The following is an 18,762-nucleotide window of genomic DNA, read 5'->3' on the forward strand; positions in this document are numbered from 1 at the left end:
ATGCAATTTTATACACATAAAAACAACAACAACAGTATACTTGTTTTATAACTATAAAGTATTTCCCTTATAAAATACAGTGAAACGTACTATTATATAAGCCCAAACATATACGTTTACTGTAAAATATAATTAGCACCAATATCCTTAATACAAGCAACCCTATGTATAAGTGAAACCCTTAAGGGCATACCCAGAAATGTTTGCATCAATTTACTTTTATAGTTAGTCTAGGCTATATTTCTTTTTTATTATCCAATATGTTTATTGGATTTTTTTTATTTATTTAGCATTTGCCATGCTGTTTTTTAGTTTAATTTGTTGCTCCAGTGTAGACTTGAGCAGATTATAATGCTGACAAAGCTTGCATGCAAAATATAGCCTACAGCTACAAAATGCTATGCTATGCTCACTGTACCTATTTCTTACAGTAACATTCTGGCATATCATTATAACTGTAAACAACCCGTCTATATGGAAATTCCAGCTAAGTTTAAGACGTCCCAGAAATGAATGTAATTAAGTCCACGTAGCGCTTCATGAAGCCTTATAAAAGAGCTGACACTAAAGCCATGTTTTGGTCAGATGGCTGGAGTTTATAAAGAAGCACATCACGTGGACACTTCCACACGCATGTAGACCGAGGAGCTCCAGATCAGCGCTGCTGAGCTCAGATGATGCTGATGCTGCTGATGCTGATGCTGCCCTGCCCTGCGTGAGCTCTCCTGCTGAGTCATGGCTTGTGCTGGTCCATTACTGAAGTACACACACCACGAGACAGACTATATGTCGAGGACCTACACGTGAGGCATTACAGCATGAAATAGCCGCTCATAGTGGGCTGTTTATATAAGGAGAGGACGCAGACGTGTAGGAGTGGCTGTCCTACATCGCAATGATTGCTGCGGCTTTTTTGGTCTTATTAAGACCCTTGAGTATCCAGTGTGTATTATTGCTATTATTGCTTTTGGTAGGAACTGTCGCAGCGATCGTGTTTCTCAGCTGCTGGCATCGCAAGCTCCGTGATGAGAAAATTCCCATAAAATCGGTTCTCACGAGGCGCTCGAGGAGCCGAGGTGAGTAGCGCCGGACGCGTCGCGTCATCTCCACCATATGTATGTCTGTTTCTCTTCTGTAGGATGTCATAGCGCTAGCACACATGCTGCATGTACAACGACAGGGTTTAGTAGACATTTTCCTTCCCTCCTGTCTTCGTTTGGGATCATCATCCGAGCGTTTGAGTGCCGCATGCGAGCGCGAGCGATCGCTTTTCATCGTTTGTTCTCGTTGTGTGTTTAATAAAGTCTTCTTTATTTCAAGAGCAGACAAAGTTATGTGAAGAGCATCTCTAAGACACAATATGACTGAATGCATGTGGGGTTTGTTTCATTCATTCCCATTTGTTCTAGAAGCTGGTTTCCGGCCGCATCATTTTCGCTCTGAGGTAAATCTCTTTCTCTTGCTCTCTCTGTCAAGGTCATAGAAAAGTAGAGCAAAGCATCCAAAAATAATGACATTCTCAAGAAATGCAATGTTTTGTTTCACTGTTATTTAGTTACTTTCATCTTGAGGAAGACGTAGTATCCTAAGCAACTGCGTGAAAATGCGCATTGCGCATGTGTGACTGATAAATAATTCAGAAAGCACTAGCCTACTTCCATATTATTACATGCTAACTATAAGTAAATATGTCAAAATTAATAAACAACGAAAGACTGCAATCATTTGTAGCACTTAACAGTTCTTGCTCTGCGATAATGTTATGGTCATTGTTTGACAGGTTTGTCGTCACAGTCCACGTCATGCGAGGAGAAGCGCACGCGCGCGCGTTCCTGAAGAGCAGCCGCTGATCGAGAGCGAGCCGGACTCGAGCCTGAGGAAGCGCAGAGTGAAGAAGAGAGTCCAGCCAGACTTCTATCAGTCCGTGCAGCTCACGCCAACACGCAAACCGGTACGTATCTCCTCATCTGTGAGGCCTTCACTCGTAGTCCACTCTTCATAATCAAGCTTCTCTATTGACATCTATGGTTCCATGAAGAGTTCCTCAATGCACAAAAGGTTCTTTATAGTGGAAAAGGGTTCTTCCCAATAACCTAAGAAAGCAATGGTTGTTCTAAGAACCATTAACTGAAAGGTTCTTCTGGGAACTGTGGGGAACTTTGAGAACTGCACCTTTATTTGGAAGAGTTTCTTGACTTGTAGCTAAAAAGCCAAGCTAGTCAACATGAAATACAAATCAACCTTATTAATTTTCTGTTTTATTATGGTGTTTCATATTGATTTGAAGTTGCTAAGTCACTCCTCATTGACTGAGCAACTCAAATGCTAACATGCAAACATGAAAATGCATCTTGTGTTCAGTCTTATTGATGGTGATTCTCCAATATAACAAGGATATATTTTAAAATATGAGCTCTTTATCCTCTTTGAACGTGTCAAATTATAAAGACCACAAGACCATTTTTGTATTGTCAGTCATGTCTCATTAGTGTCATCATATGTAACCAATGTAACCAATAAATAAATCAAATCAATGTTCAGTACACTAGAATTTGATGTTGTAATATCACATCATTGAAATTGCTTTTGATTTTCCTTGCATGATCTTTAAGTACTCACACATAATGTTTAGGGTATATACCAGATTTTAAACCGCTCTAATATCATATATGTGGAAGTTATAGGAACATAATGCAGAAACAGTTAATTGACTCAAGTAGAAACAGGACTCTTAAGAAAGGCAGGAAAGTGATCCAAGGCCCTTTATAAGTGATATTATACTCAGAATAAGAGTGATTTTGCATATATGGATTCGGTATGCTGCTCATTTCTTCTTCCTCCCTTCGATATAAGCTCTTCCTTTTAAACTGCTTTACTGTATAAATGCTAGTGAACAGTGTCCATCTCAACTTTGCTGTGTTCTCTGTTTGATCGATAATGGCATCTCACTGCAGTGGTGAGAGCCATCGAGATTGTCTGGGCATTCTCCAAAAATATCCCAGAAATAAGTGTACTGTAAAGCTGCTTCGATGTATTACCTTACATCAGAACTTGATCTTTGTCATTGGAGGCACAATCAATAATAGTACGATAGAAGGCAAAGTAGTGCACCTGCTATTTGGGGTAGGATTTGCTTTGGAGCAATTTTCACTCAGTAAATTTCACAAATCATAAAAAAAAAAAAAAAAACCCGGGAAGTAACACATTAAATTAAATGTTAAAGACCGAAACAGTATTGTCTTGTAAAACAAGAAATCTTTTTTTAGTTACAACTTTGAAAAATGTCCAAGGTTGTAAATGATGATTTTTGTTTTTTCCTGGAAATATAGAGAACGATTTAGAATTTAGAAAATATTTGAAGTATGATGTAAAATGTCTAGCTTTCTTCTTGTACATCAGATGTTCTTTGAAACTGTTTTAAATCATGCTGGAGAAGATGATGCTCAGCTTTGCTCTGCTTGTGAAGTTGATGCCAGCTCTGGTCTTTTTCTAGAAGAGAAGCATATTCACTAGTGGTGTCAGACAATAATTTGCTTTTGAATATATTAAATCTTTGTAATGTCCTATGACCTGCCACAACTCGACTGAAGTTCATGGTGATAGTAGGTTTGGTCAGATTCAGTGTGCTATCTAAATATCACATACATGCTGAAAATCACATATACCTGTACATGTACTTTACACACACACAGACACACATAAATGAATATATAAATGTAGTGAAAGTAGTCTGTCTTTCTGCTACTTTGATCTGAATGTCACACACAGCGACTGATTATCTGTGAAAGTTCTCTCCAAAAACATCTTTCATCTTTAATACTGTACTGATATTAATTTACTCTTATGAAGGGCACAAACCTTATATGAAAATTATATACTGTGCTTTTTTTAATGAAATCCAGAACACTGTAGTATGTGTGTATGTCTGGACACTTGCTGAAACAGAAATTGGTTGTCATGCATAATATATAACGGAAGTATTACAGTGCTTCTTCTGTGAATAATCAAGCAGTTCATTTTTGTAAATCTGGAAACATATGAACAAGCATATCGGTATTGTATCCTATTGTTTTTAATAATATGTTGTGTATTGCGTTTCTTTTTCCATATACCGGCTGTAGCACATGCTGTCTGACTACCAGCCCTCACCAGCCTCGCAGCTGTCCCCTCACATTCAGGCCTTCACATGGTTGTCATACTTAAAAGTTCAAGATTGAGGGGCCAGCCAGAGTCTGCAGACCTCTGACTTCCATGAATATGTTCAAGAGTAGTGTTAATAGTAATTGTTGTAATCCATTTTTTTTTTTTAACAAAGCTTAATGTCTTGACTACACAACAAAAGATGTTCAACACACTACAATCAACGCACTACACAAGCTGTGTTCCTCTATTCATCTGTATTTTAAATGTATTGTATTTTATTTAATGCCTTTCAAAAACATAATTCACATAGATAAAAAATGGAGATGACAACATATAAAAACAAACAAACAAAAACAAAACAACAACAACAACAACAACAACAACTTAAAAACAGAAAATTATGATGCACTCTTAAAAATAAAGATTATTTATTGGCTTTGATGGTTCCATGAAGAACCTTTAACATAGAACTTTATAAAATGCTCAAATGTTTCTTTAAAGAGGAAGAAGGTTCTTCAGATGATTAAAATGCTGTGAGAACTCCCTTTTGAAAACATTATTCTTAAGAGTGTATAAAACAACTGGTCCTGGTCTCAGAAAACTATACTGAAATTTCTATTGACATGGGGCTTAGAAAATAATTTGATTTTTCTGCTATATAAGGTATTCTTTGAAAGGTATGTATTACTGGTCACTGGTAATTTTGTTCAAAGCTGCTGGAAACAGCAGAGGAGATGAGAGCAGCTCTCGTGAGGATGCGCGCAGGGTGACGGCAGCAGCAGTGCACGCGCACGCGCTTCCAGGGATGGCGCTGTAGGACCACAGCAGATTCCGCTCAGCGAAGGATCCTGGCTCCTGTCCGTGGTTCTAGACTGCGCGTGTCAGTGCATGGTGACGCCGTGGGGTTGTGTGCTGCTCTCTCTCTCTGTCTGTCTCTATCTCTCTCTGGGGGACTTCGCACCATTTCATGCTTTGGATTAACTGAGCGACACGCGACGGAGTTACAGCCACAAGGGTGTGGTTCTATCCAAAATGAGATCGTTTGTACATGACAAGTGGAAATAGATATCTGCGCATCCTTTAGAGATGTACACCGCGGTGAGTGCTGCCTTGTCCTGGCGGGGGAGCCACATGCGACTCATCCCGATGGGGGTTGTGTTTTATTGTTGATCTCTGATCATTTGAGTCTTATGTGCGAAGAGCAGATGTGTATTTTCATGTCGGTGTGTTGTGCGCGCAGTGATGGTGAGATAACATGTAGCGTTCACGCGCAGGGATGTTTTTGTGTGCGCTCCTGTGCTGAACAGGCGATTCATTGCCTTCTATTGTCTCTTCACACAGAGCTCCGGGTCTGGGAACGCGTCCCTGCGCTGCTCTATGTCTTCATCGGCAGATTTCTCCGATGATGAAGAGTACAGTGTGAAATCTGGGTCGGGGTCGCCAGCACCGGGGGACACGTTACCGTGGAATCTACCCAGACACGAGCGCTCGAAGCGGAAGATCCAGGGAGGATCCGTGCTCGATCCCGCCGAGAGAGCGGTGCTCAGGATCGCAGGTAGGGTCCCAAATCTCCCGGTGCACGTCCATTCATTAGACTCCAGCAGAGAAAACGATGAGGCCTGATGTTTGCTTTTTAATCAAGCAGCAGTCAGTGAACTACACGTGTGAAGAGTTGGACCAATAATAAACGATGAAGAACTGACTTTAGGGTGGTTTGGGTAGCTATTAAAAATGCATCGGAACCACGGGTGGTGCTTTAAATGTCTTGCACTGGAAACACCTGATCCTTACATGTAAAATCTGGAGGTCATCATCATCATTGTCATCATAAAATGAAAAAGAATACGCTCAAAGTTTCTTCTGATGCACCGTGGATCTGTTTTGCTAGCTGGCAATCAGTTGTTTTCACAAGCTCAAGGCTGAAAGATGAATCAGCAATCTGTATCTGCATGTGTCCTGCTCTGGAATGAGAGGACATTCCCTCTTAGGCTTCTGTAGCTTTATGACCTATTCAACATGAGATTCAATATGACATGCCATAATAATATCTCATTATCTATCTATCTATCTATCTATCTATCTATCTATCTATCTATCTATCTATCTATCTATCTATCTATCTATCTATCTATACTAATAGCCTATATACACACTCTCAGAGAAAAGTGTACAAAAGCTGTCACTGGGGCAGGACCATTTGATGCATATTAATATCTTATAGCCACATATCAATACATAAAGTATGAGTATAAAATGGTACATATGCCTATCAGTACCTTTTGAAATGGTACAGGCCCATTGTCACATTTTGTATCTTTTTTTGAGTGCACAAACAGCCTCTGTTCATCATTGTTGCAAGCGCGAATATTCCGGTTTTAGGACCTTGGAGTGCACGCGCGCGCGCGCCTCGCTTGTGTCACGGACACGCGGCAGTGACCACCAGCCTGAGCCTCTAAAATAGAGGATGACTGTGCATGACACATTCTGCCCTTTATGTAGTCGGACATGTGATAAAAATAGCACTCCAGACGAATGCTGAGCACACATGAACAGAGTCGAGAAGAGCAGCAGCAGTCAAATAAGCACGCGACACAAAGTCATGTTGTGAAAACTGCTGTTATTTTCAAGAGCTTACTGTGGGTTTTCTGGCACGGTGAACGACAGTCAGTGATAACAGCCCGTCCTCTGACCGGCACCGGGTGAGAAGCCCGCTCATTGGCCGGTCGGCGGATCTGGGAGGGAGCAGCAGGGGCGTCGCCGGTCCCCGAGCAGCGGATCCCGGGCAGGGCTTCAGTTCTCAGGCGCGTCCGGTGAATGAGCAGCCTCGACCGCTCCGCCAATGGCCCGCTACGGACCGGCTCCGTGTAGGCTCGCCGACGAACTGGACTATCTCCAGGCGTACGAGGACGTGCTTGAGAAATATAAAGGTAAAGAATCAGTCCAGCTCGGCCGTTCGTTCAATTCATTTTACTTAAATAACCGCGAGACGGTTAACGGTGTCAGAACATCAGCGTGATTCATACCTACAGTAATTAATACATTGTTTCATTGTTTACTGAATAGAAACCGGTTACTTGGTAGCAGATTTGCTGACCTGGTATGAATTTGTCACAGTTTAATAAAGACGTCGGTCTGTCTGACAGATATAGAAAGATTGTTCTGTTTGTGTGCTCAGATGATTGTGTTAGATGTTTGTAATATTGTGTGGCTTACATCAGTGTGTTGTGTCCCACCCGTCCTGTCCGCTCTAGCATCTCCTCCTCGTGCACTCAAGGTGATGCTGATACACTTATCATCTGCTCCGCTATCATCTTTCTGTCAGTCAAACTCTGTCTCTGCTGGATGCAGTTCTGAGGAAATATACACATGCACCTGTGCACAGAAACACATGTTCCCCTGCCTGAATGTGTAGCATGCAGGTGAAGCTGATGGGATGTTTTTGGTGATTTGTAGCTTGTATGAGTGTCTATCAGCTGTAGAGTAAGCTCAGCAGTGTGTGTGTGTGTGTGTGTGTGTGTGTGTGTGTGTGTGTGTGAGGCTGCTGCAGTCATATGATGTAGGGTCGCTCTGATTCTGTGTTTTGCTTTCTGGAGGCAGTAAGCTTGACAAATAAGTTCTTATCTTTATTATCTATAACTTGTTTATTTCCTACAGTGCATACTTTTAATTGAATTGCATAAATCCATGGTTACAAAACAGTTGTTATTTTTCCGAAGCCATGAGTGTGTGACTGTTTTGAAAAGCAATGTTTAATGTTGAGGCAAACAGCTCCCAAACACTCCTGAGTTTCTAGAGTTTGTCTCGGTGTAGGTGTAAGACACGTTTTGTTCTGGCTGTCAGGTGTGCTTGACTTGAGGTCAGAGGTTATCAGAGCTAGTTTATTGGTCACCGTGAACAGGTTTGTGTGTCAACAACAGCGGGATAAGCACCGTTAGAAAATATCAAGGGATGATGAATATACCTCAGTATTTTTCACCCTTTAATTGAATGTGTTATTGAAAATTACTTAAAAGTGTGATTTTATTAATGATTCTACTGTCAGTTGCATGAAACAAAAACCTAAGAATGACAAGTAATCATTTTATTTATATGCAGCATTTTAACAATGCTCAGTTAAGAACAGTATGCAATATTTATCAAAATATAGTTTTAATAAAATATTATAATTCCTGAAAAATCCTCAGTGGAAACGTTTTTTTGACTTGTGATGAAAATGAATCATTTTTTCCTGAAGTTTAAAGCGTCTGGTCAGAAGCAGTGTGATATTCAGTGTGTTGTCAGTATTCAGTTTAGCTCATGTGTCATGTGCTTCAGTTTATGTTACAGCTACACTGAGGTGAATGTGTTTCAGCACTGTCTGAAAGAAGTCTTTCATGGAAAATAGTTTTGCTTCAAAGGATATTAACAAGAAATCTACATGAAGTCTTGAGTTTAGAGAGTTTAGAGTAAAGAATCGATACACTTAAAGATAAGCATTTCCTTTGAATGAAACTCTTTGCTCTATTCTTTGTTGAATAAGTGAATGACACCTTCTGCCTCAGTTTGAGTTCTTCCTGTAAGACTTTTAACCCATGTGACCACTGGAAACTGTGATGCTTCCTCTACAGTCACCAAGCAGAATATTCCATGCTGAAATATGTGAAGTGAGTTCATTACAGCTTCACTTGTTTCCATGAAATTCAAAACAATATGAAAAGTCATCTATTGTGCTCTTTACTCTGACTGTCAGTAGTCTTCTCAGGGAGCTGGGAGTTCTCTGGAGAGTGGGAGCTATGGACAATGATAAAACTGATGTTTGCTGGAAACATTCCTGGAAGTGACGTTCATCTGTGAAGAGTTATAGAGTAACACTGCTGGAGCTGTTCTTAGAACAAAAGCTGCTCACACACACGGTCGGCCTCTTCTTTCTCTAATGCTAAATGTCTATAGTGAACATTCATGCTGAATGCATGTTACGCAGGACTGAGAGCGTAGGAAGGGCTCAGTGTTGGGGAAGATGCACCACAACGGCTGATTGTCAACCTATACGTCTAAAGCTGTCAGTGTACCAGAAATATTTTAAATACATCAAAATGCATTTCTGAATATAAATGTATAGCTGAAATAAAACAAGAAAAATCATTTAACAAAAACAAGAAATCATTCTCCAGGCATTTAATCATCCAGGAAATGGTTGATGTCTAGGTTAGTGTCCAGTTACTGTATGGAGTGTAGTTTATTTCGGGTTGAGGTATGAGGCACAATAGCTGTGTAATTGGGTATTAAATCTAATAACACACAAGGAGAAGGGTTTTCCGTTTCATCTTCGGTTCCTTTCAAAACATCTTAATCTGGTTCTTTTGAATGACCCCAGAAGGGCCTGTGAACCTGAGACTGGAGCGTGGATCCTGCTTCAGGGTCATGTACGGATACATCGCTCAGCCTGGAAACATACAGGACCACAGGGTACCAACAGCTGGAGATCAGAACTTCATAAGCCATTGGTTTAAATACATTGTGCCTAAGAAAGCTCAAGATTTACTCAAGACTGGGTGCGTCTCTCAGTTTTCTTTTGAGCTCGAGAGTCCTTTCTATTAAGGTCAGAAGCTCTTTCATGAAATTGTAAAGGTACTGTAGTGTACCTAGAAACAACACTCTTTACATCCGCTTGTCACTGTGTTTTCATGAGGCTTTTGTTATACTTGATTGAGTTCTTATGAGGGTGAAAATCAAAGAAGAAAATATTCAATTGATGATTTCAGAGAACTGCTTTGCTCAAAAGAGCCAATAGTTCTGGCTCCTATTAGCTGTAGTTTCCTGTCAACCTGTAGTAAAATCCAGAGCCAGGGTATATCAGTACCAGGACACACTGCGTGTTACCAGGTCAGATGCTTCTTGTGCCAGTGCACATCAGATAAACTGCTACGAGCTGCAGTTTCTGCTTTCTCAGGTTTTCAGGCTAGCTTTAGGGAAGTTGTGTGGTGGTTAAAGGTGTCATGTTGCAGCACACCTGCATCTATTATCTGTTAAATGCCTCTTTTTGAGACACAATAGTGTCCGAAACCTGAAGAACTCAACCAAGGCAGTAGGAGGTAGAAAGACATCACAGCACGTCTGAATCTTGAGTTGCATAACGTCCTGTCTATGAAGATCTCTCTGAGCTTTGAAGACAGCATAGATCTTTTCTTGGCTGCGTTTGATATCCCACACTCTTTTGCACTGAAATAATAAAATAATCTCTGCTTGAATTAAGTAGTCCACCCCCCCAGCTTATTTCATTTCTAAAAAGGATTGTAGGCTGGGCAGTAATATATATTTGCTTGGTTCCCTCTAAATCCCACCTAAAGATTTTCAGCATCATTGGACGTGATGTCATGTCTGAAACAGGTTTGATTAGGACACTGTGCTGTGTTTAGGTTTGGGACACAGTCAGAGGCAGAGATCAGAAAGACTGGACTTGTGGTTCTTGCAGGGACTTTCTATTCTCCGTCGAGAGCAAAACAGACTAATGGTTATCCCAGGGGTGGGCGATATAGAAAAAAATATCATATCACGCGTTTTTTTTTAAATATCACGATTCACGATTTTATAACAATTCTTTGTTATGTTGGTTTTACTATTCTGCAAGTTTTCTGAGCATCACAACCAAAAAATATATTTGTTCTTATTCTTATTATTATCAAAGATAAGAAAGAGCATGACAAAGATACACATTACTACTACACATAATAATCAAAAAAACCCCAAACAAACAGTGTTTTACTCTCAAGTACAATAGGTGATTTAGCAGAGCATTCCAGAAATTCAATGAACAAATATAAAAAAAAAAACACTATATAAACTGGAATATTTCACCCAGAAATAAAAATTCTGTCAGCTGTCTGTCAATTCTGTCGTAGTGTTTTATTTTTACACCACATTTACTCACTCAAAAGTGGTTTTAAACCTGAATGAGTTTCTTTCTTATCCAGAACATAAATGCTATTTTGAAGAACATGGAAATCCAAACAGTTGATGGTCCACAGTGACTTCCAGAATATTTTTTGGACTAATTAATACTGCTGCCTGCCAGCTGCAATCACCAATTCAACGTTGTTCCATGTTTTTTTTTTATTTTTTATAATATATTGAGTCATAAATAATAAATATTGTTATCGCAAATATTATTGAAATATCATGATATAATTTTGAGGCTATATTGCCCACCCTTATTGACCAGTTTAATGTAATTATACCATAGCCCTTGCTATTCTGTCCTTTTCTTACAGCCAACATCCTGTCAGTCATAAGCGACTGGTTGGCAACGCTTTACCTTGTGCATCATACAAATAGCAATTTTCACGTGAAGTGCACTGCTTTACTTTTGATTCCAGTGGACTTTGATGTTAGCATGTTGCTAAGCTAACAGAATACTCCATTTATAAGATTTTTTTTTTTTTTTTTTTTACATTTCATCATGATTATTGCACTTTCATGTAAGCAGCGATTGCCATCTTATACACAGAGTTTATTTGATCTCATCTGGGCATATTGATTTATATGCTACTTACAGTATATATTTATCATATATATTAACATAGCTTCATTAAAGGGATAGTTCACCCAAAAATGAAAATCAGCCCATGATGCACTCACCCTCAGTACATCTTAGGTGTATCTGATATTCTAGTTTCAGACAAACACAATCGCAGTTATATTGTCCTGGCTCTTCCAAGCTGTTTAATGGCAGTGAATGGTAGCCCTGTATTTGAAGCTGAAAAAAAGTGCATCCATCCATCATAAAACTACTCCACATTGCTCTGGGGTGTTAATAAAGGCCTTCTGAAGCAAAGCGGTGTGTTAGTGTAAGAAAAATATTGATTTAAAAAAATGTATAAACTGTAATCTTCAGCTCCTGGTCACTCAAGCAGGTGCGTTCACGACAATGTGTTCGAGCTCACAGATGCTTAAACAGTGAAGCTCCTAATAATAGAGCCAAATGATGAAAACAATACCTTTTTCAAGACCTTCTTTTGTAGCCAGAGTAAGTGTATGATTTACAATTGGATTTCTGACGTTCACCTCTGAGAAAGTTTGTTTGCAGACTGGACAGACTGGCTGTATGACACCTTCGTTTGAGCAGAATATCACAGTGGAGATGTTTGTCTGTGTTTTCAGACCATCAGTACAGAGTGTGTGTGCATGGTTGCCAGGTTGGGAAGATGAAGTAAAAAACGGGACAGAAAATTTATCCATTTCTGATTATTGACTACTTTTAATCCTGAGCATGAAAGCTGGTGGAGGCTTCTTAACAATGCAAGATAATGTGAATGTCAAATGAAAAACTAAAGACCAGGGGAGAATAATATTGCTACCCTACGTGGATCAGCATAAATGTAATAAATATACCTGTTATGCTGTCTAGGTTTCAGAGCAGAGCCTGAATAAGCCTTTCATAGTTTGACTTCCCAGAAAAGCGTGAACACTGTGGGAATTTCAAGTTCTGGCTCAACCAGTGGTGGCCCAAAAGTGGCACACTTGACTTCACCTGTAAGTATCATGATTCTAGAGTAGCGTTTGCCATATCAAAACCAACATGAAGTCCATTGTGATTGACTCTTCAGCATATGAGTTGCTTCATAGCCGTGCTTCCACTGTTTGTGTGTGAAAGCGTGAAAGTGTCTCTTTCCAGAGGACGAGTGTAAACTTTAGAAGTAAGGTCCATAAATAGCTGGCGAGCATGGAATGTGTAATGTCACACCTGTGACGAGGCTCGGGGTCACAGATAATGTGACTGGTTGTCTGGTACAGCAAATGCCAAAGGCTGCGCGGTCACATAACCCAACACTCGCTCTACACTGACGGGATGTTTGCCATCTCTGTACAAGTCAACACACTAAACCTTGTTCACAGTAGAAGTCAACTGATACTGGATTTTACCGATACCGATGGACCTATTGGATATTGTATTTATACTCACACTTTAATTGCTTCTATTCTACAACATGTTATGATTACCTAATCAAAAAAAAAAAAAAAATGCTAGTCACACATAGGCCTGTCACGATAACAAATTTCAAAATAAAGAAATTATCGCGATAAACGATAATATTGTCGTTCTAAGACCAGTTTCAACTAATATAATGATAATGGCATAAAAACGCAGGTACACCTTTTCAAAGATCAATAAACTTTTATCGAGTTAAAAACATCTCAGCTGTTTAGAATGACGCAAGCGCATCAGGTCATGTGACAAGAACCAACTCAGAGTGAAAATACCCGTTTTTTTTGAAAACAGGGTGCACAAAACACTGCAGAGTTTTAGTTTACTTTTCTTCATAAATAGATCTTGTAGCAGAGTTACAGGGTTTTTTGGTGGAGGAAGTTCATTAATGAAATGTCCTTGTTGTAACGGAGATCGTAGCTGATGACAGCAATGACAGACGCGTCAGGAGCGCAACTGCCCGAGCGCGTGCGTATGTGTGTGTGTGTTAACTCATTGGGCACGTTGACATACGCAACCACACGCCCATAGACATATTTAGTTGAGCAAGCCAAATGAAGCGAGTGAAATAATAAGTGAAGTGACATTCAGCCAAGTATGGTGACCCATACGCAGAATTTGTGCTCTGCATTTAACCCATCCGAAGTGCACACACACAGCAGTGAACACACACACACACACACACATACACACACCCGGAGCAGTGGGCAGCCATTTATGCTGCGGTGCCAGGGGAGCAGTTAGGGGTTCGGTGCCTTGCTCAAGGGCACCTCAGTCGTGGTGTTGCCGACCCGAGACTCAAACCCACAATCTTAGGGTTAGGAGTCATACTCTCTAACCAATAGGCTATGACTTCCTCTAAGGAAAGAAGGCCAATTTCGACAGAAAAGGGCAACAAACTTACTTGCAAAATATGTTGCACAGTCTTAAAATATAGTACAATAGTAGTGCAAGTACAATGCTGTATCACTTGCGACGCAAACATCCACAAGCTGATGAAAAGTGCTTCCCAAAGCTGGTCACTCTAGCGAGACGTTATCTCTTCATTCCCGGGACATCTGTGCCATCGGAGAGGGTCTGTTCCAGACTAACCACACATCACATCATGACATGATGCATTATTTAAATAAAAATATACAAAAAAATCATAGCGGACGAAAATATTATAGAGCTCATTTTTTTATTTGTGCGATTAATTTATTTATGGACTTTTGCGACAGCCCTAGTCACACACCGAGTAAAAAGCACAGCACTACGACTAGGAGAACTCGCAGGCATTTCGATTATTTGATGATCATTTAGAAGCCATAGAAATGTGTGTATCAAATATGAGAAAGTAGACCTCACATTATAGTTTTACTAACTGCACTATTTCTCTTTCTGAAGAAATGTCAGTGATGGTTTCCCGTTCTGAAGTTGTTCGTTCTCTGCGGTTGCCAGGGCATTGCTATGCGGTTGCTAGGGTGTTCTGAGTGGTTGTTTGGCCCCACCTCCCAATCTCTTTATTCTGCTCTCTTTAACCCTGTACAACACGAGAGCTGCTGTTTCAATAAAGTGTCCTTCTGTTCTTTCTGTCTTGATTTCTTAGCAGCAGTAATATGTGATGCTCTCAGATTGTAGCCTCAACTTATTGACTGACTTATGCGTCTGATTAAATAGAAAAGTTGGGTATAGGATAGTAATAGTGCTGCTTGTCCTAGGAAACACCTCTAATGATTTTCATCCTCATGTTCATTTCCTCCTCATATTTTGTCTTGACTTAACAGGAGGCTTTTTTTAGACCCTGGCTGTTTTCTTGTTTATGAGAGTCTGTTTCTTCACATCGCCTTTGGTAATGTTCATGTCATGCTCCTCAGATGATCTTAGCTCACAAACATGATGAAAAGAGGCTTTAATGGTGATCAGCTGCTGTAATAAACAGCTTGGACATTTAGTTCTCTTAGCTGTGTCATTAAAGGGGGGTTGAAATGCTCGTTTTCACTCAATATCCTGTTAATCTTGAGTTCATATAGAGTAGTACTGCATCCTTCATAAATCCAAAAAGTCTTTAGTTTTATTATATTCATAAGAGAAAGATAGTCTGTACCGATTTTTCCCGGAAAAACACGACCGGCTGGAGGCGTGACGTGTGGGCGGAGCTAAAGAATCACGAGCGCGAATAGGCTTTTGCGTTGAGAGCATGTGGAAGCTGTGACATTACCATGAGGGAAAACCCATCATCCAAAACAAACCATGGCTTACAGTCAGATTCAGCCGTTTATTTATGATCCAGAATCAGATCCAGAGGCTGAAACTGAACGAGAGCAGCAGCAGCAACGACTCGCTCCGAGCGGGGCTCGAACCCGGGTCTCCGGCATGGGAGGGGACGCACTAACAAGGAGGCAGAGATATTTGAAGCAGTTTTACTCACCGCCTGCGGTTCCAACACACGATCGTGGCCCTTTTTCCTTGGGATTGCATCATCCTTAAGAAATAAACGATACGCAAATCCGTCGTCAAACTGGGCCTTGTTTGTAAAACAAGCATCTTCGAAATGCAGGGAACAAACAAAAACACTTGCACAACTCCGTTGATGCTCTGTAAAAATAAACTCCATCCACTAGTCCCTTAATGCTGTTTTTTTTTTTTGGTAATCTGTGCAGGGTTGTCTTGCCCTGGCAACCAAAAACACACTTCTTTTGTGACTCTTCCGGCAGAAGTGCCTTAGGACCCATATAAGGAAATTCCGCTCCATCTAACGTCACACAGAGCCATACTCGAAAAAAACTTTCCGAAACTTGTGACAAACCGTAAGAGGTTTTTTTGGAACAAAAATACTCCTTCAAACGTACAACTTCATTTTTGAAACTTTGTCCATGTTTAGCATGGGAATCCAACTCTTTAACAGTGTAAAAAACTCAGTATGCATGAAATAGCATTTCACCTCCCCTTTAAATGATTTCTGTTTCTTTAGATAAAAAGCCATTTGTGCATGCATGCTGTGTCTGTGTCTGTGTCTGGATAACCTGCCTCATCCTATTCGCCAAAATGTGCACAATCCAACATTATTATTATATTAGTATTATTATTTCCCACAATGCAATGAGCTTGACTCCAGAATTGATTCAGAAGTCATTATCGTCACAATTTCAGTTTCTTCTTCCAAAAGCCAATGAAACCATTTTATTTAGAACTACAGCAACAATATCTGTTTATTAGTTATCATTATATTTTGATGATTTTACTGTTGAGAATTAGAATAATGAAGCACTGAATTGTGTGAACAGAGATAACACAAAAAACGAGAAAAGAAAAAGAAGAGTGACCTGACATTGCACTCATTCCTGGCAGAAAGTGTAAGCATTGGCCAAAGCAGGCTGAGTCATTATGTTACTGATTTTATTATTATTATTTTATTTTATCTTCTCAACGATCACATCCATGACTTCTGCGTTTTTGCACAGTCATTGTCTCTGTGTTCATCCTCCCTTCAGCTCCTCCTCCAACGCAGTCTCTAAATCGATCTAATAATCATAATTTGGCAATCCTGTGATAACTGTGCCAGTGGTAGCTGTTGTTTGTGTGTGCTAGAGCTTCACACTATGAATGTCCACAGCAGCGTGCATTACTCTTTACCCGGCCAATGCATTCCTCCCGTGCAGCCACAGTCAGAGCTCTTTCTCTGTGATGAAAAGAGAAGAATTCGGCTTCACTGGAGCGATGACAGATCTCAGCTCTCAGCCAGAGAGACGTTGTGTGAGACCTGTGAGGAATCAGACTTACAGCGGAAGTGTCCAGTAATACAGGGTCAAAGAAGACTTTCTCTGATCTCAGTTTAATATGCAGACACAGCTGTGAGTAAAACTGTGAGTCTGTGCTGCTTTTGAAAGCTGTGTTTGTCTGAGCAGCTCAACCAGCCCGACACAATGGAGAGACTATCCGCTTGTTTTTCTCTTTGTCTGCCAATGCTGAATAGTAATGGTAAGAGATGCAATACAAGAGATGAGAAAAATGTACAAATGATTGCATACTAAAAAACAATTGAAATTCTACACAGTGTGAAAAATCTGTTGCATTCAGCATTTAAACTTCCACGTTAGTAGCTTCAGCATATTTTACTTTTTCATTCAAGCATTCATTTATTATTCATTATAAGCATCAGTATATATTAGAGAGCATTCATTTCTTGTCTTATAAAATGCTGAACAATTGAACACGGATGCAAACATGTCCTGAAATCAGATGCTGTGTTCATTGTGTTGACTGTAGCTCTGATCTCTGGTCTTTCAGTCTATTGATTAAAGTTTATCAGAATATGAATATTCATACTGTGCAGTTAATGACAGATATTCTGACATATGTGTGTGTGATACAAGCCTTTTAATGATGAATTACAGCAACTGGTATTCTTCTATGCAGATTTTGCATACTATCTTATATATACACAATAATCAAAAATCATCTGAATTACTGGCCTGTTTTATACAGTATGTCACTAATGCTGTCATTCTAATCGTATAATTTACTGCTAAATAAGTAACTTTTTATTATCTTTAATCTGTTGCATTGCACATGTGAAATACTTTTTACTGTATTTGTTTTATTCATATCACTAAATAATTATTGTTAGATACAGATTAACATTCTGAGATTTATTTTTATTTTTTTTGTATTTATTACAAGTGTCAAAAAATTCTAAAATGCCACAAGAAAAACAAGAAACAAAAACAGGATAGTATTATTTTACTTCAACACAGTAGAATTATTCAAATATTCTTTAACATAGGTAGGATTTCAGTTTGAAACGGTTTCCTGAGTCTGATGTCATTTCCCAGAGGGCCGTTGGGCAGCTGTGCACGGCATGATGTCATCAGCGGCTGCAGATGCTCTTCCAGCAGACTTTCAGAAATCAAATACAAACCTCCACTCACATTAAAACAAAACAAATGTACAAAACAGTCCATGAATAAGATTTATTCAACCATCATTTATTTCAAGTCATCATTCATTAATTGGTGCAGGTTTATTCTGTCATTTTATTCAAATGTTAATTTGTAACATGTTTTTCTATGACTTAAATTTGTATTCACCAACACTAAAAAAGAGAGCGTTTGAGAGCAAACGGTTCGAGCTAAGAATGCATTGGCTATTGATCAAGACTGGCTCCTGATGGATATCCCAGCTGTTTCTGCTTATAAATGGAAAACAGTTGCATCAGGACAGAAAGTAGTTGGGTCGTGATTCAAAAGAGGATAATGCTCACTGGGTGCTTGATGAAGTCACAGTCTTAGTGTGTGTTTGTGAACGTGCTGTCCGGGAGCCATGATGACTGGATCAGTATGCGGCCGCTCCCAGCTCCTGCTCCTGCTCCAGACAGCTCAGCTTTGTATGAGTGAGGTCATGTGGTTAGTCATGGCTCCGCCCCCGACAGCTCTAATGCAGGAAACACACCCAGTGCAGCAGATGCTCTGCTGGGACCTGCTATACAGCCTCAGGACGGACATGAAATATACAGTGTAATTTACAATGAAGAAACTAATGATTTGATTGTGATCACGTCTTTCCAGTCAGCACCTTTCCCACGCTCTGTAGCTAGACAACAGTGCACTCATTCTGGCGACTGAATAGAAACCTGTTGTTGTTACATTTTCATTTGATTACATTTTAAAAGATGCCTT

At 39.8% G+C, this 18,762-nt stretch overlaps 1 protein-coding gene across 4 annotated transcripts in view; it reads left to right on the forward strand.

Moving 5' to 3' along the window:
* Positions 1-631: 631 nt before the first annotated feature.
* The window catches only part of LOC128026717 (dystonin), a 153,325-nt gene continuing 135,194 nt past the window's right edge, over positions 632-18,762 (forward strand). The window contains exons 1-4 of one of the 4 annotated variants that reach the window (XM_052613974.1): positions 632-1,076; positions 1,413-1,444; positions 1,781-1,951; positions 5,485-5,698. In XM_052613974.1, the coding sequence (XP_052469934.1) occupies positions 896-1,076; positions 1,413-1,444; positions 1,781-1,951; positions 5,485-5,698 (598 nt within the window). In that variant the 5' untranslated portion in view covers positions 632-895. Of the gene's footprint in view, positions 1,077-1,412; positions 1,445-1,780; positions 1,952-5,025; positions 5,242-5,484; positions 5,699-6,695; positions 7,071-18,762 lie in introns of those variants that run through there. The other 3 variants (XM_052613977.1, XM_052613975.1, XM_052613978.1) reach the window with 3 other exon arrangements.

This window comes from Carassius gibelio, chromosome A13, assembly GCF_023724105.1.
Source record: "Carassius gibelio isolate Cgi1373 ecotype wild population from Czech Republic chromosome A13, carGib1.2-hapl.c, whole genome shotgun sequence".
NCBI classification, from domain to species: Eukaryota; Metazoa; Chordata; class Actinopteri; order Cypriniformes; family Cyprinidae; genus Carassius; species Carassius gibelio.